We start from the raw sequence: 17355 nt of genomic DNA, 5'->3' as shown, positions 1-17355 counted from the left end.
AAACCATGCACCATGCTGACCCCTAAGAAACCCGTCCATCCCTGATGGGGTTTGTCTGTGCATAGCCCAGGTCAGACGTAGCATTTGGCTTTCACAATAACAGAGGCTTTCGAAGAAAAGAATAAACAAGATAGACCACCTACAAAAAAAGATCGGACGCTTAATTATTTGCACAAAGCATTAGAAAATACTGTGATATTTTATTATTAAAAATGATGCTGAAAAGTTTATACATATGTCTCCAGTCATATATATCTTCTATCATTACTTAAGGCAAAATCAAAAACAAAATTGCAAAATAATAACCCAAGAAACCATTAAACCCTGCGTGCCTTTAAAGGTCAAGAATAAAAGCCTAGAAAGTATTTTTTGTTTTTTCTCATTTTTCCCTTCCTTTTTGTCTTTTTAATAGATAGCAAGTATATTTTATTCTCATAGAACTCTATGAAGATTCTAGAACTTCTTTCCACGTAGAAATAAGGTATCATTTAAGATGTATTAAATTGCTTTTCATCATAGTCTCTGTAAAAGCTAAAGTTATTCACGTCACAGGAACACTTTTTTTTTCTTTTTCTTTTCCTTATCCAAACGTCACAAGCCTGACACACTGCTGTACATATTGCTAGCAGAAGACAACTGGAAATATTAAACAAATACTGGAATTCACATTACAAACATACCCAACCGACACCGAGGTGAAGATTCACTTCCTTTTGTAATTTCACTGAGAGCCGGATTTGCTGCTGGCCAGCTGGGGTAAGACATAGCTTGCAGAAATGGTCTGCTCATAGCTTTAGTCAATGACGAATCAGGGTGGAATCTTTTCCCGGCTATCTCTAGCTGTAGGAATATTGCTTCTCCATGGGCTAAGTCAGGATCGTCACATGTCACAGATATATTTACAGAGACTCTCATATGTAAACCAAGATAAACAGCTGGGTTGACTACGTAACTTGGAGGAATTGCTAAGAATTCTCTTGTCCTAGAGGGGATTTTCAAAGATCTGGAGTGATGGCTACGGTTTTAGTTTAGGGATTTGTTATCAAAGCTTGTTATCCCAAAGGCATGAAGGAGCTGGATGTTTCTGTGGGAGGAGAGAGATGATGGGTATGCCTGCCTCACCATCGGCATTTAAGACCTAACCACCATCAAACCCAGAGACTTTCTCTTCAAATATCTTTGGTCACTATTTCTTGGTGATGCAGTCATTTTTGAAAGACAAAATATAAAGTAACCATTATTATTATTTTTTCTCTCTCCACCTTATACACTCAAAACATTCCTTAAGGAAAACAAGAAATTGACAAGGTGTCAGGGGGCAAATGTCAGTCTCTAGTTTATCAATTAAAAATGGGTGAATAATTTCCCTATGTTATCTGGACCAAACCAAACCCATTGCTGTTCACTCCAGATCATGACTACCCCATGTGTTACAGAGTAGAACTGCTCCATAGGGTTTTCTTGGCTGTCATTTTTAAGTTCGTAGATCATAAACCTTCCTGGGTAGTTAAGCACTTGGTTACTAAGTGAAAGGTTGATGGTTCAAATTCACTCGGAGGTGCCTTGGAAGAAAGACCTGGCAAACTACTTCCCAAAGATCATAGCCGTTGAAAACCCCAATGGAGTACAGTTGTATTCTGTAATATACAGGGTCCCCATGAGTCAGAATCAACTGGAAGGCAATGGGGCTCTAGGGTGGTGCCAAGAGTTAAGCGCTCAGCTGCTCACCAAAAGGATGGAGATTTGAGTCCACCCAGAGGTGCCTCGAAAGAAAGGCCTGGCAATCTACTTCTGAAAAATCAGCCGCTGAAAACCCTATGGCGTACAGTTCTGCTTGGACACACATGGGGGCACCATGAGGCTGAAATGACTCAGTGGTAACTGACTTTGTTCTTCCTTCTTCATTATCTTGACAGTGAAGCTACCACACTTCCCAAAAAATCCGTGCATATCACATTTCATGTTTTTTTTTTTGTTTTCCTTCTTCTTTTCTGTTGTATGTATTGATTGGTGACCGCTACATAAATCCACAAAAATCAATCTTTTCAGAGAAGCCTATGTTCTATCCAATAAATGATATAAAGAATTAAAAAAAAAAATTAAAAAGCTGCTTATGGATAACTAAGGGATGTAATGCTAAAAGAAAAATGAAAGACACATATACTCCTTCAATCTGATTAGCAAAGCCGAGCAGATACTTGGTCAGCCAAACCCCTTTGCAGCTGCTGGTAAACAGAGACGGATTGAGTCGGCTGAGCACAGCCGACCAAAGGCAAGCTTTCTTTCCTTTTGGCAGGGCTCTGGGCTGGAAGCAACCCTTCCTAAAAAGATTCAAAGAACCAGAACTACAGAACTAGACTTGTATATATGTATATTTTTTCTTTCCCCTAATGTTACTCTGTTTGTGCATCTCTCTCATTCAACAAGCTTTAAATATATTCGATGTTGGGGACCCAAGTTTGTGTTGCAGCTCCATGAAGGCTCACACACAAAAATAAAATAAAATAAAACGTTTCCTAAAGCAACGGTCTTCTAAGAATGCTGTCACATGCATCTGTGGGACCCGAACGAAGAAATCCGTGGGTCACACGGTCTTGGGTCTTCTGTAGGACGCGCGTCCGCCTATAAATGGGATGAGTTAGAAAACCCCACGTCTTTGTGTATCACAAGTAATTAAGAAGAAAAGCCTCCTTTGTCTGGGAGGAAACAGGTGATATGACTAATGTATATCTATTTATATACATACAGAGGACAACCAAAAGCACAATCTTGCTAAAAGCTCTTTCAAACTGAAAACACCAATAAAAGCTTTTTTTTTTTTTTGATGTGTGTGTGTGTGTGTGTTGAAACTCACAGCTATATACATTTTTATTTTTACAAAGTTTCTTAAATATAGTTCGGGCCGGCAAAACATCTCTTTGCACAGAACTATATGTATTTGAGTGCGTGGTCGGTCCTTTTATTTTTCATAATAAAATTCCACTTTTCCTTCATTCTGGATTGTAATTCCGTGTGCTAGGTATAAGCCCGTAGACTCTTCCTTCACTTATGTAGAGCCATCCATTGTATGGCACACAAAGAACCTTTTATTATTTCCATTTTGATTTAAAAAAAAATTTTTTTTTTTTTAAAGTGTCCCTGGGTAAGTTCCAGAAATGTCTGCTGATACTGTTACACTGGACACATCAGTTCCTGGCCATGGTGATGCTCTATCACACTAAACATCTGCTGGGGTGGTGAAGATCTTAAAGCAATGTTGAAATAGCAATGTATACGTTTCACATTTCACAGGGTTGGAAGTTGATCTTGGAATACTTGGAAATTCCCAGGGAAAGGGTGAGCAGGGACACAGAGACTGCCCTTCCTCGTGTTTGTCCTAAGTCAATGTGATGAAAAACATTCCATGGTTGGAGACATTCCTTCTCGCTTCCTCTATCTATGTCTTCTAGGCTGCAGAGAGGGAGGAGCCGAGGGGGGGAGGGAACTGCAAAGCTATACTCTGGTGGTGGAATGCCCGTGGGGTAAATTTGTACTGTTCTGTCCTCCACTGAAGGTGTTGAATGTGTGCAAGGGCTGCATTCCCGACAGTGTGTTTGGAATCATGGTGATGGTGTTAGGTGTCATAAGTGGGATATCATCCGGAGACCGGCGAAGGGTAAGGGTGTAGTCTGGTGGGCAGGTGAGCCTCAGGGTGTCATGAGCCTGCAGCGACTCACAGTCATGGTCATGTTCCAACTGTTTCATCTGGAGTGACATGATCTCCTCGTTCTGAATGTGAGCAATATCGTTTGTGGTGTTTCTCTGGGGGCTGGGGCGTCTATGTGTTTCGTGACGTCTCTTGTCCTTTTTGTAGTACAGAGCAGCAAACGCTAAGATGTTCAGGAACAGCAAGGATGCACCCACAGCGATGGTGACGCTCAACTCGGTGGAGTAATCCCGCTTGGTCTCGATAAGGACAGTCGTATCCTCGGGCCCTGTTTTATGTGGGTCCTTGGAGTGTTTGGGGCTGTTGGCAGGCGTTATCGCTGGGCGTTTAGTTGTAGGCCATATCTTTGCAGGAGACCTCCGGGTACCGTAGGGGAAGGACGTCATGTCGGGTGGGGGAACCTTGGTGGTGGTTGAAACATACTGAAATATCTCGTTCAAGTTGTGCAGGTGAGGAACAAGTTCCAACCAGAAGGCCACTTTTGTTGCTCGGTAGTGATCCCTTACTCTGGGTTTCAAGCCGATGTGCAGATACAGCTGGTCTTTGGGGTTGTACTTGGACCAGGCTACTTCCTCAAAGCGGTTGGGTTTTGTGTGAATGAACTTGGTATCCTGTGGAACTGGCTGGTTAGGATCACTGGGGATAGAAGAAAGAAAGAAAGAAAAGTCATACTCTTCTATATTTGGCAAAAAAAAAAAAAAAGGAAAAGAGACCTTGATCGGTTAATTGCATATATTTATTGATAAACATGGGGAAGCCTGGTGGCACAACAGTTAAGCACTTAGCTGCAAACCTAAAGGTTGGCAGTTTGAACCCACCCAGCAGCTCAATGGAAGAAGAACCTGGCATTCTGCTCCAGTAAATATTACAGCCTAGAAAACCCTATGGGGCAGTTCTACTCTGTCCCATGGGGTCAGTGTGAGTCAGCATTGACTTGACGGCACACAGCAACACCAACAATCTTTATGGAAGCAGATCACCAGGTCATTCTTCTGTGGAGCCACTGGGTCGTTCAAACTGCCAACCATTCGGTGTGTAGCCCAGCACTTAACCATGTGCACCATGTAGAGTCCACCGAAATGACAGATTTGGATACATGTTGAATAATCATGCATGACTCAGGATTTAAAATATTCTACTCTGTGTGATAAAAGCAGCCATCGTGCCACAGTGGTTAGAAGATTATAGCCTAGAAAATCCTATGAAACAGTTCTACTTTGTCCTATAGGGCCACTATGAGTTTTAATCAACTCCATGGCACCCAACAACACTGACGTGTACAAAATACCCAAGCAAGAATAGATAACTTCCACTTTAATCCAAAATACTCCTACCATTTTGTGTTCTTCTTAAAATTTCCTTGTAGTCTCGTTTTTAAAACAAATCCTGATGGCAGAGTTAGGTCATGTTTTATAACAACATTTCTACTTATTTGTTGAAATGTGCAGTGGTACCTTAAAAAATGAAAAATCCAAACAAAATATCTTGAGGAAAAACTTTAGTATTTCAAGTTTAATTACTTTAGAGTCATGAGTCTCAACCAGGTGCTATTGCCCTGCCCCCTCCCCAGGGGACATTTGGCAATTTTGGAGCCCTGGTGGTGTAGTGGTTAAGAGCATGGCTGCTAACCAAAAGGTCAGCTGTTTGAATCCACCAGCTGCTCCTTGGAAACCTTATGGGGCAGTTCTTCTCTGTCCTATAGGGTCACTGTGAGTTGGAATTGATTTTATGGCACAGGATTTTTGGTCAGGAGACAATTTTGGTTGTGAAGACTGGATGAAAGAATCTTCCAGGTATCAAGCAGGCTGAGGTCCGTGATTTTACTAAACAGTGTACAATGCCCAGGGCAGCCCCTACATCAAGGATGTATGTGGCTTCAAATATCAATAGTAATGAGGCTGAAAAAAGCTGACTTAGAAGCTATTGTGGAAAAAGTGGGCATTCTGTTTCTCACTAAAGAATTGCTTTGGAAGTAAATAAAGAGTTATTGCCCTTTTAATAAATAAAATATATGACACTAAACCAAACCAAACCCACTGCTGTCGAGTTGATTCCGACGCAGAGCGACCCCATAGGGTTTCCAAGGCTGTAAATCTTTGTGGACGCAGACTGCCACATCTTTCTCCCTCAGAGCGTCTGGTGGTTTCGAACCACTGACTTCAGTTAGCAGTCAATCACTGTGAAAGCTGGACAATGAATAAGGAAGACCCAAAAATAATTGATGCCTTTGAATTGTGGTGTTGGTGAAGAATATTGAATATACCATGGACTGCCGAAAGAATGAACAAATCTGACTTAGAGGAAGTACAACCAGAATGCTCCTTATAAGCAAGGATGGTGAGACTAAGTCTCACGTACTTTGGACATGTTGTCAGGAGGGATTAGTCCCTGGAGAAAGACATTACGCTTGGTAAAGTACAGGGTCAGCGGAAAAGAGGAAGACCCTCAACAAGATAGACTGATAACAATGGCTACAACAATGGGCTCAAGCATAACAACGACTGTGAGGATGGCGCAGGACCAGGCAGTGTTTTGTTCTGTGGTACAGAGGGTCCCTGTGAGTTGGAACTGACTTGACAGCACCTAACAACAAGGACAACAGTCAATCACTTCACCCACTGCTCCACCAGGGCTAAATATATACCAAAACCAAGTAAAGATAAGTTTTATATTTGCAAAAAAAGTTTGTAAATAGAAATATGCATTATTTCTTCACTCTACTTGAAGGAAAAACTACTTATATTGAAGAAAATAGAATAAATTAAATTATGAGTGCTTTTTGAAAACATTTTATAGTCTGAGGTGGGTAAATATCAAACAGTATTGCATTAATTATAATAGATTATGTAAGATGGTACTTGAGGATAAGGAAAGCCTGGGGGTGCGATAGTTAAGCCATCAGCTGCTAACAGAAAGGTTGGTGGTTTGAACCCACCCAGTTGCTCCGTGGGAGAAAAGACCTGGAGATCTGTTCCCGGAAAGATTACTGCATTGGGGGAAGTTCTACTCTATTTCATGGGGTCGCTGTGAGAAGGATGTGACTTGATGGCACCTAACAAAAACAACAGTAGAACCTTTAGGGAAACTGAGGTATGCTGAGTTTCATATGTTCAGGAGAATTAACATGCCTCACAGTAAACTGAGAGCGTTTTCAATGGATATCAAGAGTGCTCAGCAACTGTGCACCAAAACATTACCTTCTTGTTATTTATAGAAGTGAGCAGAGGGACAAAAAGAAAAAGGACCATCAACATTTATTTACAGACAACCCATATAGAGTGATGCTTTGAATATCTTTGCAACCAAGTCTTTTAAGATAACAGCCCCCTCTCCCCTCCCGCAAAGATATCAAATTCTCATTTCTTTCCATTTTTCTAGGGTTGGTCAAATCAAATAGATTTGACTTTTAAAAAATATGTCAAATAGATTTCATCTTCATAATTGTTTTCTATAAAAAAAAATCTGAAATGCATGATAAAAAAATGTTTATATGTTATAAAAAATCTGAAATTAGACTAGGTAAAAAGTCACCAGGACAGAGCACTGAAATCTCAGTAAGGCAGTGGGAAGACTCACGGCCAGCCGAGAATTGCAAAGTCCTGGTCTACTGCTCTGACCTCATCGGGTTTTCTTGACAGTAATCTCTACAGGAGCAGATCGTCGGGCCTTTCTTCCGTGGTACCACTAAACGTAGGTTAGCAGTCAAGTGCCAACTCTCTGTACCACCTAGGGACCTTGGTTGACTGCTCCAGGTACTCCAACTTCTACCCTCCAAGGAGCCCCTTCTTGCAGTAATTTTATGGAACGGTCTCTATCTATTGAGTATTTTCCTTGTACTCCAGAAGGCTGGGTAACCAGAAGGCCCTACTTGGAGATCTCAAGAAAACAACCTTTACTGTGAATTGTGCAGGATTCAAATAATACACGTGACCAAGAGGTGCAACATCTACCAAAGGACTTTATCGCTCAATCTGAGGTTGTCCCAGCGACAACATAAGCCATTTCCGCGCATTGAATTTTCTGCATTTTCTTCTCTTCATAGTTGTGAAATCTTGAGCAAATGAAATTCATTAGCCTCTGCTGGCTTCATCTTCCTTATCTACAGCCAGTGGCCATTGACTCCAACTTATGGCAACCCCATATATGTCCGAGTAGAACTGTGCTCTACAGGGTTTTCAATGGCTGGTTTTTCAGAAGTTGACTGCCAGGCCTTTCTTCCTAGGCACCATGGGGTGAACTCGAACCTCCAACCTTTTAGTTAGCAACTGAGAACTTTAACCATTGGCACCACCAAGGGACTTCTCCTTACCTATATGCTGGATGAGAATATTGAGCTTGGTGGTAATTGGTGAGTGTTCAATAATAACTACAGAATGTCTATCATCCCGTCATCTCTCAACAAATATTAACCCCCTTCTCTCAGTATATTACTACTGTGTTATTTTTAATCGCCATCGAGTCAATTCCAACACATGGCCACCTCCTGGAAATCGACAGAGAGAAGGGGCTATGATATAGGAAATATGGGTTACCGTGGCACATGAGAAAAAGTTAACCTCTTAACGGAATACACACTAGACACAGAGGTTTCATTTTACTAATAGGATTCAAGAGCAAGATATAATATTATAGGTTATAATACCATGAATCCACCAGCCACTCTTTGGAAACCCTGTGGGGCAGTTCTACTCTGTCCTATAGGGTCACGATGAGTCGGAATCAACTCGCCGGCAATGGGTTTTGCTTATACCATGAGCTTACTTTTCTGTGTTTTCAGATAAAAATCAGATAGACCCATTAATATCTGTGAAAACAAATCTGATTTTTATTTCTTATATTTTATATTCTTGTTTTCAAGGTCAAAAATTGGGAAAAGATTGGATTCAATATGCTGACTGACTCATGATTATTTTTTTCAAGGTCTTCTTGCATTAATAAACAATTTCCATTTGCTGGAACTTGCCATCGGTACATGTGCCTTTTATATGGATTGTTTTAGAAGAAATGACAGGTAGCAATTTTTCTATTATTTTCAATTTTATGTTGTATCTTTTTGCATGTTTCTAAATCCATTCTTCCCATAGATCGGATTTCATTGAATTGCATTTGGGTCTACTAGGGGCGTAGTCCTTTTATCCCAGGGTGGACGTCTACAAAGAAGAATGTTCTGTTCATGGTGAAGCCATAGCTCTTAACCCGTGCACCACGTGGCATGCAGTCTTTTAATTCCCACGAGTAAAATTAAACATCATAATGATTAAGGAGAGAGAGAAACAGACATGGTTTTGTCTCCCTTCTGAAAGCTTCAAGATGTATCTTCATCCTTATTCCCCAGCCCCGAACACATATATGCTCACCTGTCATCTTTTATTTGAGATACAACCATGGCAGTGGATAGTCAAATGCATTTCTAAGATCTTGTCCTTCACTTTATTTGCAGAGATAGGCAATTGATTTCTTGAGAAATATCAGTGAACCTTCACATCTGATTTCTTTAGATGGTACGAGTTTCTTCTAAGGATGTCTGGGTGGCACAATTTGTTAAGCGTTTGACTATGAGCTTAAAGGTTGATGGTTTGAACCTACCCAGAGGCGCCTCATGAGAAAGGCTTGCAAACAATCAGCCATTGAAAACTCTTTGGGGTGAAGTTCTACGCCAACACACATGGGCTGCCATGAGTCAGATTCGACGCGATGGCAAGCTAACCACATGATAACAAGGCTCTGCTTAAACCTAAAGCAATGTGGTATTGACTGTTAGGTATACATCCTCTACAAAGAAAACTTCCCTACACTAAGGTTGTTTTAAGTATTCATTTATACCTCTCAGGCTACAGGTGGCGATGTTCATTATTTGTCATAGAGTAGTTGACCAGTTGATTTCAAGTCAACTCTGTCTCATGGCGACCATGGCCGTTGCAAATGGTTAACACACTCTCACTTGTTAACTGAAAGGGTCAGAGGTTAACGTCCACCTAGAGACACCTCAGAAGAAAAGCCTGGCGATCTAGTTCAGAGAAATCAGCCAATGAAAACCCTATGGAGCACAGTTCTATTCTGACACACATGGGGTCTCCGTATTTAATTGGCAATAAAGCTGACTTTGGAAGGCAGACTTTTGCTGCAAATCTCCAAAACCATCCTCCCTGAGTGCCTTTTTCCTACTTTTTCTCTGAAGATTTAGCCAGGGTTGAATACAAGTTAAGGAGTCCTGGTGGTGCAGTGGTTAAACGCTCAGCTGCTAACCAAAGGGCCAGCGGTTTGGAACCACCAGCCACTCTGTGAGAGAAAGATGTAGCAGTCTGCTTCTGTAAAGGTTGCAGCCTTGGAAGCTCTATGGGGCCATCCTACTCTGTCCTGTAGGGTCACTATGATTCAGAATCAACTCAATGGCATTTTTTCTTTTTTTGGAATACAAGTTAATCGTAGGATATGAACAAATTCAAAACCAGAGATGGCATATGAAGCAAACAAAAGGTATACGCCATTCCCCCACACCTACACCAAACTACTGGAAACAAAGCCACAACAAAATCCATGATGTATATGTTGTTTTTAACTTCCATTGTGGAACTATTTCTCTGTCTCCGAATTCCAACAGACTGCAAGGTCTTCAGTAAATTATTCATCATTTGATGGCTCTGAGCCATGCCTTGTATAGAGTCTGAATTTCCTCCACTTCCTTTTCATTTGTATCTTCTCATACAGAATGGAAGCAGATCTGGTCCTTGATCCGTGAGCACCTGGGTTTTGTTGACCAATATAGCCAATTGCTTTCTACTCATTCCCCAAAGAGAGTTTATATAACAAAGATTTTAATTATTTATAATCCTTTTCAAACCTTGGAATTAGCTTTCCTTTTCCCTCAATTTTATTTCTCATGTTTCGAAGCTTTCCAAGTCTGCCTGATTTCTATAAAACTCCTGGATATGTTGGTCTGTGTTGTACTCTTACTGCAATATTTTGGTTCCTTCCTTTCACCTGGATCATTTAAATAGCCTTCCTAGTTACAAGGAAATTATTCTAAAAAATATGGCCATATCCCTTCCCTATTTTAAATAAAATAGATAGTAGGTGGGTAGGTAGGTAGATAAATAGATAGTAGATAGATGGTAAATAGAGAGTAGATAGATGGTAGGTAGATAGAAAAATGGATAGATGGTAGATCGATGATAAATAGAAGAAGGGATAGAAAGATGTATGAATGGATGGATGGATGGATGGGTGGGTGGAGGGAGGGAGGGAGGGAGGGAGGGATGGATGGATGGATGGATGGGTGGGTGGGTGGGTGGGTGGGTGGGTGGGTGGATGGATGGATGGATGGATGGACGGACAGATGATAGATGATAAATAGTAGATAGAAAAATGGATAGACGGATGGATGATAGAAGAAGAGATAGATGAATGCATGGATGGATGGGTGGATGGATGAACGGATGGGCACATGATAGGTGGATAGATAGATGACACATAGATAAATTGTAGAAAAATGGATAGATGGATGGATGATAGAAGAGATGGATAGCAATGACCTCTTAAGGACATGACATTCATTGATTGTCAATATCTGATCACTACTAATGTTTTGAGTGCTCACTGTGAACTTCCTGACTTCTTCTAACAGTTTTGCTGTCTCTGTCTCTCTAAGGATGGGAGAACCCTCTCACCTAAGACTGCCATGAGTACACCACCAATGGTATGATTTGAAAGCAGAGATTCAATTTCTGTCTTTCCTCACTTCCTTCCTCAATTCCTCTCTCCCTTTCCTTCTGTTCATTCTCTCTCCCTACTTCCATCCTTTCTCTCTCTCTCCCTTACTTCCATCCCTTCTCTCTCTCTGTTTCACTCTCTCTTCTTTCTCTCTTCCCTCCTCCTTTCCTTCCTATCTTCCTTCTCTCTCTCTTTCTTTCATGCTTGCCTGGAGTACATCCATTAACGTTATTTTCCTCTGCCCATCAAAAACTAAAAGGCTAGCATATCAGATACATGTACTTTTCAACATAAAAGATCAGAACTGTTAGCTTTGTGACATATGATGAGAGAAGCACCTAGGCAGTTAAGAAGTCCTCGTGGTGCAGTGGTTAAATGCCCAGCTGCTAACTGAAAGGTCAGACGTCTGAACTCACCAGCCACTCTGTGGAAGAAAGATGTGGTAGCCTGCTTCTGTAAAGATTACAGCCTTGGAAGCCCTATGGGGCAAGCTCATGGAATATCAAGAAAATCAGGGTACCATGCATGACATGTACAAGGATTGGAGTTTCTTCAAATGATGACGGTAAAGCACAATACCTTTGTGAAACACAATCCCCTCTCCACAACAATATATTAATTGTGAGAGACGTGTTATAATCATACCCTTGCTTCTCTGATGGAGGAGAGCAATGATGGTTCTCAAAGGTATCCCATCACATTCTATTTGTTCTTGCCTGAGTACGATTTCTGGAGAACACAGTGACCATGGACTGCCAGAAGAATGGATAAATCAGTCTTAAAGGAAATACAACCAGAATATTCCTTAGAAGAATGAACAAATCAGTCTCAGAAGAAATACAACTAGAATGCTCCTTAGAAGTAAGGATGGAGAGACTTTGGCTAGCTTACTTTGGACAAGTCATCGGGAAAGACAAATTGCTAGAAAAGAACATCAAGTTTGGTAAAGTGGAGGGTCAGCAGAAATGAGAGAAATGCTTAATAAGATGGATTGACACAATAGCAACAATGGATTCAAACATACCAATGATCGTAAAGATGGCACAGAACTGGGCAATGTTTTGTTCTGTTGTACCTAAGGTCACCAGAGTCAGAGTTGACTCTACCGTACCTAAAAACAAAAAACACAATACACTAAAAATAGAATATTGAATATATCGTGGACTTCTAGAATAACGAACACATCTGCCTTGGAAGAAATACAGACAGAATGCTCCTTAGAAGTGAGGATGACAAGATTTCATCTTGCTTACTTTGGACACGTTACCAGGATGGACCAATCTTTGGAGAAGAACATCATGGTTGGTGAAATAAAGGGTCAACAAAAACGAAGGAAATCCTCCATGAGATGGATTGACACAATAGCTACAATGGTCTCAAAGATACCAACAATCATGAAGACGGCACAAGACTGAACAACATTTCATTCTGTCATACATAAGACCACCATGAGTCACAGTTGATTCGATGGCACTTAAAAACAACACACTGCACTAAACCAAAAACACTGAATATACCATAGAGTGCCAGAAGAGTGAACAAATCAGTCTTAGAAAAAACATAGCCAGAATGCTCCTCAGAAGTGAGGATAGTGAGACTTTGACTTGCTTGCTTTGGACACGTCATGAAGAAAGACCAACCGCTAGAGAAGGACATTATGTTTGGTAAAGTAGAGGGTCATCAAAAACAAGGGAATTCCTCCACGGGATGGACTGACACAACGGCTGTACCAACGGACTCAGACATAATAACGATCATGAAGATGGCACAGGACTGAGCAACGTTTCATTCTGTAAGGTTGCCATGACTTGGAGCCAACTTGATGGCAACTAACAATAATGCGCTGTTCCCTAATTGCCAGCAGTTTCAACCTCCTCACCTGGGCCACTGAAGCAGCTTGCTATCTACACGAGAATCCTTCCCTTGCAAAGGACTGACTGTATAGTTCTCTTAGTTTAACTAAATCAATAGCAACTACTACATAAGCCCTTGCCGTGCATCCTCAAACGTGTGCCTCAACAGCTAAACGCCCCTCTTGCTTGTTCAACCAACCCCGGTAGAACCTCACCACCTGACTGTTTACGTTTCCAGTGGTGCTTTTCACTTCACGTTAGATGAAGTTCTGAGCAACTGTCCTTGAAGATGGTTTGAATCATTCAAATGACCTTTCAAGTGAATTGAGAAAACTCGCTGCGTTAATATTCCTAAGCGTGACCTTAGTTATGTTCCACTTTCGCTGAAGAAACAAAAATAGCTCCCATTTGGCTGAAGTCCAGACTCTTCAGACAGACCTTCAAGAACTTCCACCATCCACAGCCTGCGTCTTCACCCAGATCCCTACTTGAAGCTTTTGACTCCAGGCAAGGCAAAACTATTCCTCCATTTGATGTCCTTTGCTTCTTGCCCTCGTTTCTAGCCACAGTCACACATTTCTGAAATCTTAACGTACCCTAGATACACACCAATAATGGTGAACTGATGATATGTGCTGAGGTATTAGTCCCGGGCTATTTCACATCTCTGAGGGACAGTGGTGGTTCAGTGGTAGAGTCCTTGCCTCCATGCAGGAGACCCGGGTTCGATTCCTGGCCAATGCACCTTATGTGCAGCCCCCACCCATCTGTCAGTGGAGGCTTGCGTGTTGCTGTGATGCTGAACAGGTTTCAGCAGAGCTTTCAGACTAAGACAGACCAGGAAGAAAGGCCTGGTGATCTATTTCTGAAAATCAGTCAGTGAAGACCCTATGGACCACCATGTTCCAACCCGCAACCAACCATGGGGTGGCCATGAATGGGGGCTGATTCCACAGCAGCAAACAATTTTACATTTCTATGTTCCCTGAACAAGGAATGTGCACCATAGGCACCATGTAAAAGGATTTTAGGAAATAGTTACGGCATTAGGGAGCACTCAGGCACACCAAGAAACGTTGCCACCATCTCAGATCTCTCTCGCTCTTTCTGCATGTCCAGGAGAAAGTGCCCACCAGATGCTAGAGGTTCCTCACCACATTAGGACTCTCCATGGTCTCTTTCTTTTTTTAAACAAGGAGGGAACCAGCCTCCATCTCAGAGCATTTAGTAAGCAGAAAGAGCTAACAAGAATTTAATGACATTGCCTCAAGTTCACTACTTCTTTGTGGTTCGGTTAAACTTACTACAACTGACACTTGCTTTCTATTGAAGAAAACAATATGAAGCTTTATATTATTATTTTATATTATAATAAAAGCACATTAAGAAAAGAAAAAAATAAACATGTGGTTTTAGAGAAAGTCAGTAACGATAGTGAGTCCTTGGGTGGTACAAATGTTAAAGTGCTTGCTGCTCACCAAAAGGTTGGAGGTTTGAGTCCACCCAGAGGCACCTTGGAAGCAAGGCCTGGCGATCTGTGGTGGCGATCTACTTCTGAAAGAATTAGCCATTGAAAACCCTATGGAACACAGTTCTACTGTCACACCTGTGGTCTCCAAGGGTCGAATCGACTGAAGGAAGCTGGTTTGGTTTTTGGTTTTTATTAGACATAGACTTTCCGGGTGGTACAAATGGTTGAAGTGCTTGGCTGCTAATTGAAAGGTTGGGGGTTTGAGTCCACCCAGTGACACCTCAGAAGAAAGGTCTGGAGGCCTACTTCTGAAAAATCAGCTGCTGAAAACCCCAGTGACTATAGTTCTACCCTGACAACTGGTACTGGTAAGCAGTGATATGTTGGGAACAGGCACGGCTGCAGTTCAGGAAATCCTGTCTGAGTCCTTCTTATGCTTCAAGAAAATGCAAAACTTACAAGGGCACGTGTCACGTGTCATACATTTATGACATCGCCAGGGATACTTAAAAATACTCGTATACCAGCGTTCACTGCACCAATTTTCCCAATAGCCAAAAGGTGGAGACAACAGAAATACCCATCAACAGATGAATGGATACATACAAACAACGAAATATTACTCAGCCGTGAAGAGATATGAAGTCCTGAGGCTCGGCACAACACGGATGGACCTTGGAAACACCACGCTGATGAAATCAGCCAGTGGCAAAAGGACAACTGCCGTTAGGATCTCACCTACATGAAATAAGCAAATCTATAGAAACCGAAGGTCGTTAGCAGTTACCAGGGGTAGGCGGGCGAGCGGAAGGAGGAGCTTCCGTTTGGGAGGCGTGGAGCTTATGGCAACGAGGACGGAATGTTTTGGGTGAGGATAGTGTTAATGGCAGCACAGCATGAAAGACATAATCAAGGACACGGGATTGTAAAATGTGGAAGTTGGTGTGTTGGCGGATACTGTGGTGTGTGTTTTCATTACAATAAATTAAAAAAAGAGAGAAAATTAAAAAAAAAAAACTTCTTGTCTCGAATTCAATTATTTTCCAACAAAGAATCTTTGGATGAGTGACAGGCAAGCTTTTCTCTCAAATGTTTGCACCTCCTTCCTTCCTCCTGGCCCCATATTAGCCTTCTCTTAGACCAAATGTATCAAGCAGGACTGCTCAAAATGGGTACCCAATTATAACACATTTTATACACTAGAGGAGCCCCTGGGAAGTGCCAATAGTGAAGCACTCGACTACTAGCCGTGAGGCTGGCAGTTCGAACCCACCCGAGGCGCCTCAGAAGAAAGGCCTGGCTATCTACTTCTACTTTCACAGCCTTGAAAACTCTATGGACCACCATTCTAGTCTGCACCCTCGGGGTCACCATGAGTTGGACTCAATTCAAAGTCACCTAACAACAGCGACAGATAACAAACACCACTCAATACACATGCTATGTTAAGACCCGTAACTGTTCTTAAGCCACTTGCCACCAAAAAAGTACTGGGGATCCTTGTAAAGACTGAAAGCTGCTGGGCCCCTGAGTTTAGGGCCTTCAGCACCCCCACACCCTCTAGGCTTACTGTATGTATGAGGTTTGGGCAGAGCTGCTGCAGTCTGGGAGTCCAGGTCTGACATGCAACGATGCAGGGGAAGATTTAGAGACTCCTCAGGCCACAAGTGTCTGCATTTCTAATTCCGGACAAGAGGCTCCAGGTTAATGACGGCAGCACACACAGGTAGCACAGAATGACACCTCGTTAATTTTCAAAATTACGTGATTAGCCAAGAGTAAACGAAAAGATGCCTCAATACGATGCCCTGACACTGGTACCTATTTAAGAGGGTTTGCAGTCTCTTCTCTCTGTCGGCAGAGAAACTGCTCTGTAGAATTTTAGGAGTCTCTGCTGTATGTGAAAGGAGCCCTGGTGGCACAGTGGTTAAGCGCTCGGCTGCTAAGCGAATGGTGGGTGGTTTAAACTCACCCAGAGGCTCCACAGGAGAACGATCTGGCGGTCTGCTTCCGTAAAGATTACAGCCTCGGGAACCCTGTGGAGCAGGTCTACCCTCTCACATAGCTTCACTATGAGCTGGTATTGACTTGACAGCAATGGGTGCGGTTTTTGGAGTGTTATATGTGGACCTCATATATTTTTAACTATATTTAGCCACTGAGTCTTTATTGATTTATTTTATTTATTTAGTTATCATGGGAATCCCTGGGTGATGCAAGCAGTTAATGTGCTTGACTTTTAGCCAAGAGGTTAGTGGTTCAAACCCCCGCAGAGGCTCCACAGGAGAAAGACCTGGAGATCTGCTTCCGTAAAGATTACGGCCTAGGAAACCCTATGGGGCAGTTCTACATGACCACATGGGGTCACTATGAGTTAGAACTGACTCGATGGCACACGATAATGGCGACATAGTTATTATGTTAGGGAGTCCTGGGTGGTGCAAACAGTTAACATGCTCAGCTGTTAACCAAAAGGTTGGGGGTTCGAGTCCTCCCAGAGGCGCCTTGGAAGAAAGGCCTGGAGATCTACTTCTGAAAAACTAGCCACTAAAAACCCAATGAGGCACAGTTCTACTCTGACACGCGTAGGGGTGCCATGAGCTGGAGTCAACTCA

At 42.1% G+C, this 17355-nt stretch overlaps 1 protein-coding gene across 2 annotated transcripts in view; it reads right to left on the bottom strand.

The window, feature by feature from the left end:
- Positions 1 to 2904: 2904 nt before the first annotated feature.
- Positions 2905 to 17355, bottom strand: part of LOC100658716 (neuroligin 4 X-linked) — a 267648-nt gene continuing 253197 nt past the window's right edge. For both annotated transcript variants that reach the window (XM_064278733.1, XM_023539675.2), the window contains exon 5: positions 2905 to 4342. In XM_064278733.1, the coding sequence (XP_064134803.1) occupies positions 3493 to 4342 (850 nt within the window). In that variant the 3' untranslated portion in view covers positions 2905 to 3492. The remainder of the gene's footprint in view (positions 4343 to 17355) is intronic.

Source organism: Loxodonta africana, chromosome Y (assembly GCF_030014295.1).
Source record: "Loxodonta africana isolate mLoxAfr1 chromosome Y, mLoxAfr1.hap2, whole genome shotgun sequence".
NCBI classification, from domain to species: domain Eukaryota; kingdom Metazoa; phylum Chordata; class Mammalia; order Proboscidea; family Elephantidae; genus Loxodonta; species Loxodonta africana.
The sequence above is the reverse complement of the archived record's forward strand: the minus strand, read 5'-3'. Positions and strand labels throughout refer to the sequence as shown.